We start from the raw sequence: 10,000 nt of genomic DNA, 5'->3' as shown, positions 1-10,000 counted from the left end.
CCTTCTTTTGGTTCTGGGAAAGTTTCCCCTTTGTTAGTTGGCTGAGATCAACCCATGATTGTCTGTTTCATGGAAAATATTCCCATGTATTACTCTAACGTGTCAATATCACTTTTAATGTCTGGTTTAGGGCTCCGTTTCCCACTAACCGTTTTACTTCAGTGCACTAGTATGTCTTTTATTTGTTTAATTGCTTTACTCGGCTAATACATATTCTCACATTTCTCACCAGACGCCAGGTAGGATTTTTAAGCCAGTCATTCGCCTTGCTTCAGAAAATGTCTCCACTTCTGACGATCATCATACAGCTTCTTGTCTTCCATCTTTTGTAAATTTACCGCTCTCTCTCTCTCTCTCTCTCTCTCTCTCTCTCTCTCTCTCTCTCTCTCTCTCTCTCTCTCAATATTGTCCATCCATCTCATCTTTGACCTACCAACTGGTCTTCTGCCTTGGTGTCTCAATTTCATGAATTTCATTGGATATCGTTTTTCATTCATTCTTTTGACTTGTCCAAACCACTTCAATAAGGTCCAAAATCCCCTCCACTCTTAGTTTTCTCCTTCACTTCGAAGATTACTCAGTTTCGTTACACCTTTTATCTATCTAAGTACCTTCATCTCTGCTGCCTGGAGCTGGCTTTTAGTCTTTATGTTAATATCCAAGTATCATGGCCGTAGGTTAGAGCTAGCCTCAGTTAGGAGATGTGTATAAGTTTTTACTCTACGAGGTATGTTCCTGTCTTTCAACAGTGGATACAGTAGATACAAGTTGTCAAGTTTATGTATTCTATTGGTTATTTCCAGCTTAGGGCCATTTTGATCACTAAATACAGCTCCGAAATATTTAAAGGTTCTGCACTGTTTTAATGCTTGCCCTTCTAGTGAAATGTTTATATCTGCCGGTGTTCTTCATGCCATTTGATGTTAAGATGTTCCAGTCTGTCATTTTTTGTTGAAGGTTCTCTATAATTTCTGCTACAACTGCATGGTCCTCAGCATATATTAGATCAGTGGTCATATTCTCATCAGGATTTTGCTGTCTCATGCATTTATCCATGAACAATATGAAAAGTAAAAGGGGGAAGAACACTACCTTGTCTTACACCTAGTTGGATTTCAAACCAGTCCTCATTTTCAGTGTTTCATTTTCCTCTGGATTCGATGTTTTGATAGGTGTTATAAAATGCTCATTAGTTTTTTGCATCCCATATCTTTTGCCTTGGCACTCAATAAAATGCATTCTCTAGGTTTATAGAAACAATATACCTATCTGTCTTCCACCCCCAGCTCTTCTCAAATATAATTGTCAAGTATTCTTTCATACACCTTGCATGCATTTGCCATAAGAAATATACCTCTATAATTTGAACATTATGCTTTATCAAATTATTTGTAGTTGGGGCACATTAAATCACTTTGCCAATCCTCAGAGGTGTTGTCTTCATTCTATAGCAAGTTCGTTAACTCCAACAGACATATGACTCCATCTTGTCCCATATGTTTGAGTAGTTTCACTGGTATCTCATCTAAACCATGGGCCTTGCCATTTTTCATTCTCTTGAGGGCTTCTTTCAATTCCATCTCTGATATTTTAGGTTCATCGCTCTCATTCACACTAAATTCCAGATGTTCTTCCTCATGTATATTGTTGTTCACATTTGATAGTGTCTCAAAATAGTTTTTTTTTTTTTTCAACCTAATTCTGGATCTCTGGCCTCTGTTAAGGTTGTGCCATTCCTTGGGTCTTTGATTACATAAGTGGGAGTTTGAGACTTCCTTCTGCAATTTTTGGTAGTGTTATATAGGAGCTTTTTGGTTCCTCGAAAGTCGTTCCCCAGGTCTTCTACTGTTTTTTCCAGGTATCACTTTTTGCGAATGCTTTTATTTTCTGTTTCTCTACTGTTGGCTTCCTCGTAGTAGTTGTGATCTAATCTTCTGGTCTTCATCCATTTCCTAAAGAGTTTCATTTAGATTGCAACAGATGATTTAAGTGCAGGAGTCCACCTAGGTGTTTGCTTTTTTTCTCTGATAAGTTTGTTTTGTACTATATTTGTAGCAGTATCCAAAACTGCTGTTTTGAAGCTAATACATTTCTCACATGAATTATTACTTTCCTGTTGTGTTTGTCTTGCGCTGGTTATTTCACTTTTATATATATCCAGGCATACCTCCTCTTTCAGATTTTCTAGAATAAACCTCTCTTGTTTAACTTTTTATTGGCTTAGGTTTAGTTATCTTCAATTTTATTAGAAGAAAATGGTGATCTGAGTCAAAAAATACTTCTTTGAATAAGTTTTTATTGTTTGAAATTTCCAAATCAACCATAGATTTTTCTGTATATGTACCATAGGTATCATGTCCACTTTTGCGTATGTCTGTGTTTATAGAAAGTATTCATGATGGACATTCCATTTTGTATGTAGAAAAATATTATAATCTCAACTTCTCTGTTCCTGTTCCCAATGTTAAATGCTCCTGACTTGTTCTATATACCTGTTCTGTCTTGCCCTACTTGTCCATTCATATCCTCGAAGATGATGATATTCTCTGTATATGGTACCATGCTGCGGTGTGTATACTTGAATAAAGCTAATTTTGAATATGTATAGTTTTAAAGAGAAACTAATAATCCAGTTACTCATAAAGTTCAGGTGGCTGATCTTTTCTGATAATTCTTCATTCACAATAAGACCCACTTCATGTCGAACCTCTCTTCTGCTTTATAAGGTAACTGATAGTTGTCATGCAACGAGTTTGAAATAATCCCAAAATATCTATTTTCCTCTACTGCATCATCATCATCATCATCATCATCATCATTATCATTTCTTCCTTTTTATTCTCGTAAAGTACTAAGATTAATTGTCGCTATTCATAGGGATTTATAATTGTGTTTTTCGTGACCAAGTCCGGGGACATCCGTTGATCAGTGGGTGTGTCCTTAAGCAAAGTAGTAGACACTCACTGGCTTTCTAAGCCTGTCATCGGGCCTTTCAGAGCTGTCAGTTAGTGCCATCATTACGCCTATAACTCCCAAAAGATTACAGTTCTAAGACCAACCCCCGAGCAGTCTTATGGTAGGTTTAAGCCACTGCACCTTTACAAGGTTATACACCTCCGTGCCCTAATGTATGTTGTCCTTAGGGCAACATACACACACTCACACACACACACAAACGTGTGTGTATATATATATATATATATATATATATATATATATATATATATATATATATATGTGTGTGTGTGTGTGTGTGATTTCTTATGTATTCTCACCTGTATTTTATATCAAAATAATTACTCATTTAAAGATACACATGCAGGCTCATCTAAACTTTGCTTACCTCGATTTCACAAAATTACACATTGTCAAGTACTTTGATGTCCGGTGTAAGAAAAAAATTATGTGGAATAACCGAGTATACGAGCAAAAGATCAAATGTAATGTGTAATGAGCTGTAAACATACGTACTGCTTTTATAACTTTGATCAGATTTGTTTCGGTGATGGGAGAAAAACTGTTGAAAGTTACTAGGACAAGATTATACAGTACTCGTATATGCATTCTGTGTAATACTCGGGCAGTAATTTTCTGTGTTCGCTGCAGTAATGAGTTTATTCACAGCTAGAAAAATGTCAGTGAGGTTACTTCTCAACAATAATTGCTTCGAGACACTTTTCTTAATTTTGGGCATAACAAACAAGTGCAAGTTAATCAGATTGCAATTGAATGATTGATATATGCTGTGTAGAGAAATACTAAAATCAATTATAGGTTCGTATTGTTTAGTTCTTTTCCATATAAGTAGTAAAAAATATGTTATAATATTGGTCAAATGTTCTTGTACTGGTCATCCTCAGTACCCCTGGTTATTATGGGATCCAAAATGTTTACGAACTTGTATTCTGGTTATTGTCAAAAGAACGGAGTTCTTTATCGTGATAATCTGTGTTTATTAGATACAGAACAGTTTATGGCAACAACAGGTCGTGTTAATGAATTGCGATTGGGTACTTAAAGATTTACCTGTATTTTTATACCTACTAAATGAATACTTAATTCTTCTTTGTTACATTTGAAAAAATCCAGCCGATACTAATATTAGTAGTATTCACTTCAGTTTGCTTGATATCGAATGACCTTCATGAAAGGGTTTCTTAAAACCTAGATTGTAATAAAAATATGTCCAAGTGAGATTGGGGCTTTGTTGCTCTTTAATTCTCAATGATATAGAGTACTAATTATCATCGCAGTCTATTTAAAGTACTATGCAGGTTGATTCCTTTTGAACATGGTTAGATAAATGCAACTTTCTTAAAGCATGAAAACTCACTTTAAAGTAATACCTTTGTATATTATTTGTTTGTATAATGAAATCCTCAAAAGCATTTAATGTTACTCGGATAGTACCTACAGTGATTTTGGTTTTCATGTAAATGTTTTTATATTGACTGTGCCATGGATATGATACAAATAATGTTTTCTTCTCTCCACGACAGGCCCTCTGGAACGACCAGTACTCCTATAAAACCAGACTTAACGCCCCCCGCTGGTGGCGGAAGCCGAGTTCGAAGGGATCTTTTCCCTTCGTCTGCTGCAACCACCACTACACCTCTCTCAGTCGGCCACCTCGCCACCTCACTTACTGACACGATGGACGATCCAGAGATGTTTCGTTTGGAGGTAAAGATTTTTTTCGAGGTGGTTTATTTATCAATATTTAATTCACTTGCATTGCTATTTTTTCAGGTGATTACATTGAATTTGATTCCAGTCTCCCACGTATTTGTGTTATCGTATAGTGTGTATATCTTGACAATTATCTTTTTGTGATTTTGCAGACTTATTCCTTTTGAAGTTTTCTCACTTTTCATTTATATTGTTTAACTACGAGTTAGTACCAAATCAGAATTAACTAGGAAAGGAACATTGTTTAAAAAGAGACAAATATTACACAGGAAATAATATGACTTGTATTGGTTTCACAATAACATAGTAACTTTATCTGTAGTAACTAGTAGAAATGGAAACTGATTTCTACAGAAATGTTGATGCAAGGCGTAAAACCATTGGTTTTGTACAATTTAACGCTGGTCACCCTAAACATGTGGAGGAGTGTCTATTCGACGAATATTGGTGATTACTGCTCAGATAATAGATGGTCAGCTGCTAAGGAAGGAAGTCTGAAAAGTTACAAATTTAATGTAACTGAAGTTTTGTGTGCGATGCTTTCTTTATGAAATATTGACAATTAGTGAATGAGTCTAACGAATGCTTGTTATTTAGGCCGACTTAAATTTTTTTTTTTTTTTGATAAACTTTATATCTATAACCGAAAAGGTAAATTATATTCTGATAGAGATAGATACTGACAGTTAAGATACAAGAGCAAAAATCATAAGAATAGATAAACATTGGCCATTAGAATATATGAGTAGATGTAATTAGAATAGATAAGGACCAGGAGTCAGAAAATATAAGAACTGTTGATTGGAATATATAAGGATTGACGGTTAGATTGTATGAAGAATGACGATTATAATAAATAGGGATTAACTATTAGGAATGTTAAAGAAAAGGGATAAGTGTTGGCCATTAAAATATACATGGAATGACAATTATGATAGATAAGGATTGGCAATTAGAATATATGAAGAATGGGGATTAGAACAGGTAAGGATTTGTGACTAGAATATAAGATAAATAACGATTAGAATAGATAATGATTGGCAATTAGAATACATAGGGAATGCGAATTAGATTAGAGGGGAATTGCCGATTAGAATATGAGGAATTGTGATTAGAATAGATGAGGATTGGCAATTATAATATGCAAAATAAGGAGTGGGGATTAGAAAGTAGGAGAAATGATAATTAGAATAGATATGGATTGACACTTAGAATGTGTGAGTAATGACGATTAGAATAGATGATAATTGTGGATTAACAATAGTGATTGGCAGTTAGAATTTATGAAGAATGCTAATTACAATAGATAGGGATTGGGGATTAGAATAATTCAGTAATTATAATTAGAATAGATGAAGATCGACAGTTAGAATTTATGGGGAAAGGCAATTCGAATAAATCTCTCCCTACGCTATCCCTACATTAAGGGGTCGGTTGTCTGGTGCGCCGTCTCTAATGCCTCCCAGCAAACCTCTTCTTTCCATATCATCCTTCACCTTATCTCATCATATATTTCTCTGCCTCCCTCTTCTTGCCATAACAAATTACTTCCAAGCCCTCCTCACTCCCTCTCCACCATCCATCCTCACTAGGTGGCCACACGATCTCAGTCGTGACACTCTTATCACCACTGTGATATTTACTAAGCCTATCATTCTTCATATTTCATCATTTTCCAATCTTTTAAGCAGTGATGATAACTTAACCCACCTCAGCATTTTCATATCTTTTCTCTCAAGTTTTGCTTCCTCTTTTCGTCATAGAGTCCACATTTCCGATCCATGCATTAACATTGGTCTTATTACTGTGCTGTAGATCTTGAATTTTAGCTTTATTGGCATTTTTTTTATCGCATATCACTCTTGTTACCTCCCTCCACTTCCTCCAGGCTGCTTTTATCCTATTCTCAAGTTCAGCCTCACATACTCCCTCCTGACTTATAGTAGATCCCAAGTATCTAAATTGTTGTACCTGTTTTACAACTTAACCTCTACTTTCATGCATGGTTATCCTGTCCCTATCTTCCTTACTACTCACCCTAGCTTCTGTCATATTCAACTTTTACTCTCAAGCCACCCTTCTCCAAAGTCTCTTGCCACTTTACAACAATTCTCATTGTCTTCCTCATTTTCAACAGTAATCACGAAATCATCTGCATATAGCAACTCCCACAACTCTTCATTCATGATCTCTTCACTTAACATATCCATGACCACCACAAATGAAAATGAGTGTAGTACTGACCCCTGGTGTTATCCAACACCAACTTCAAAGGTTTATATTTCCCCAAATGCTGTCATTATTTTCATTCTTGTTCTTTTGCACATCTCTACTATTCTAACCAACTTCTCTGGGACTTTCCCCCTCTTCACGCACCAAAACATCTCTTCTCTTCTTATTCTATCATCATCATCATCATCATCATCATATTATTATTATTATTATTATTATTATTACTTGCTAGGCTACAACCCTAGTTGGAAAAGCAGGATTCTATAATCCCAGGGGCTCCAACAAGGAAAATAGCCCAGTGAGGAAAGGAAAAGGAAAAATAAAATATTTTAAGAACAGTAACAACATGAAAATAAACATTTCCTATATAAACTATAAAAACTTTAACAAAACAAGAGGAAGAGAAATAATATAGAGTAGTGTACTCAAGAGTACCCTCAAGCAAGAAAACTCTAACCCAAGACAGTGGAAGGCCATGGTACAGAGGCTATGGCACTACCAAAGACTAGAGAACAATGGTTTGATTTTGTAGTGTCCTTCTCCTACAAGAGCTTCTTTCCATGCCAAAGAGTCTCTTCTACCCTTAGCAAGAGGAAAGTGGCCACTGAACGATTACAGTGTAGTAGTTAACCCCTTGAGAGAAAAAGAATTGTTTGGTGATCTTTGTGTTGTCAGGTGTATGAAGACAAAGGAGAATATGTAAAGAATAGGCCAGACTATTTTGTGTATGTGTAGGCGAAAGGAAAATGAACCGTGGCCAGAGAGAATGATCCAATGTACAGTAGTACTGTCTGACCAGTCAAAGGACCCATAGCTCTCTAGCGGTAGTATTTCAACTGGTGGCTGGTGCCCTGGTGAACCTACTAAATCAACAACGGCTTAGAAAAGCTTTTAGTTTTCCTCTAGCCTCTTTTCCTGTATCTACCTTACTATAAAGATGGTATCCACAGACTCTCTCCCCCTCATGAATTTATACTGCTGTTTCCCAATCTATACAATCTCTCATTTAGTACTCTCAAATATTTTTAAACCATGTTGTTAGTTTAATTCCCCTGCAGTTACTTCCATGCATAACATCAGTTTTCTTCTTAAATATAGATATCATTAGACTCTCCTCCCAGTCTTTAGGCATTATTTCCTCTTCCCATATTGATCTTAATAAATACAGTATCCGTTCTTCCTCCTCTGTAGCTAGAATCTTGACTATTTCAATTTGAAAATATAATGTACCTGGTGCTTTACCCTTTTTAATTTTACTCGAAGCCTGCTTCACTTCTGTATTCCGTATCTCGATCACTGGCCTCTCCACCCTTTGTGCTTCTTCCAGCTCCTCTCTTTCATTTTCAGTATTCAATAGTTGTTCAAAATACTCTCTCATTCTCCTCTTAGTGTCATCATCCTTATGCTGTAAATTTCCATCTCTATACTTGATAACTCTCAGTTGCCCCAAATCGTGTCTTAGCCTTTACCTCAAGTTTAAAATTTTGTAAGTATCCTTTTCTCCTTAACTTGTTCCTAGCCTGTCATTCAATTGCTCTACTGCTCCTCCAGAAGCTATACCTACTTTCCTCCTAGAATATTTTTCCTCTTTGTACCGTTCCTCTGCACCTTGTGCATGCCTTACTTTCCAGTTCTTGAATACCTTTGATTTTCATTTCACAGACTCTTGCACCTATCTGTCCCACAACCAATTTTCTCCATTTGACACACCATATCCGCTGGTTCTTCCCACTAATTCCTCTGTTTCCACTAAACATACTTCTTTCACATCAATCCAAGTATTTTCCACTGTTACCCTGTTCACTCTCTAAGTTCAAACTTTCCATTAGTCTCTCTCCTAAATTGTCCACCCTTTTCTCCTTTTAGGTCCCAAACCTTAATTATAGGTCCAATCTTTCTCTTCTTGGATTTTCTACCTGTTATTTTAAAATCCATTACTACAAGTCTGTGTTGTTTAACACATACTTCTCCCAAACTCTATTTACAGCTCATGAAATTATTTTTATCAGTTCCTCTAACCAGGATATTATCTATTTGGCTTTCCACTCTCCCACTTTCATAGGTTATCAGGTGCTTATTTAATTTATGAAAATAGGTGTTCCTTTGCAAATTCAAAACTCTAAACCATCTCTAATACATAATTCCCATCTTCTTTTCTAATTCCAAACCCATTGCCTCTATGTACACCCAGAAACAAAACCGGTGTCGCCTGGCCAGACCTGACTTGGGGAGATCATGCCCCTCCTGCTCTGAAAGGTGGCCGACGTTAAACAACCGAGACATCGTTAGGATGGTTCGAATGTGAAGAGGAGGGAAATTACCGATATCTCTCAAAGAAATGCGATGAAGAGAGAGAACTTTTTTATTCTTTTAAGAAATGTAATATAATATTATTTCGAAACTAATTCATCAAAAATTTTTATCATAACTTTTTATGTGAATTTTCCTATCCTATTTGTATATAAAATTTTCTTGAATAATATTGGAACTGACTATTCATATTAATATTCATAACATGGAAATATCCTTCGTTAGCATTTTCTTAAGCAATCCCCCACCCCTCTCTCTCTCTCTCTCTCTCTCTCTCTCTCTCTCTCTCTCTCTCTCTCTCTCTCTCTCTCTCTCTCTCCCCACATACATACACACTGTAGCCTATGTATTATATGTAGGGGCTAATAATTTATCGTTTCAAATAGCACCTATTGGGTCACCAATCATTACTAAGTGGCCTTTGTTCAAAATTTCGAAGATAATGAGGTTTAAAGGTTTTGTTGTTGATTTCAGTGTTTTCCTTTGATTTCGATCATGAGCCACGTAGCTCGATGTGGTTAGGGTCAGCTTTTGTCACGGGCTACTTGGCTCCGGCCCTCTTAGAGAAAATAGTATTATTTGCTATATCAATTATATCAGTTTAAGGTTGGAGATTTAAAATGCATCATCAGTTAACATAATCTATATTGTTTCAGAAGTGATTGGTGAAAATAGAATATGTGAAACAACATGCAATGAAAGTGCATTGGTGCATTATTATAGTGATGTGGTATATAGGATGTAGGGCATAACAGATTAAACTATCAAC

The 10,000-nt window shown here is 35.9% G+C and overlaps 1 protein-coding gene across 2 annotated transcripts in view; it reads left to right on the top strand.

Annotated features, from left to right (window-relative positions):
• The window catches only part of LOC137645715 (rootletin-like), a 746,485-nt gene that overhangs the window by 290,394 nt on the left and 446,091 nt on the right, over window positions 1-10,000 (top strand). For both annotated transcript variants that reach the window (XM_068378593.1, XM_068378592.1), the window contains exon 4: window positions 4,500-4,683. In XM_068378593.1, the coding sequence (XP_068234694.1) occupies window positions 4,500-4,683 (184 nt within the window). The remainder of the gene's footprint in view (window positions 1-4,499; window positions 4,684-10,000) is intronic.

Source organism: Palaemon carinicauda, chromosome 8 (genome assembly GCF_036898095.1).
Source record: "Palaemon carinicauda isolate YSFRI2023 chromosome 8, ASM3689809v2, whole genome shotgun sequence".
Classification (NCBI taxonomy): Eukaryota; Metazoa; Arthropoda; class Malacostraca; order Decapoda; family Palaemonidae; genus Palaemon; species Palaemon carinicauda.
Note: the sequence above shows the minus strand (reverse complement) of the source record. Positions and strands in the feature narration are given on the sequence as shown.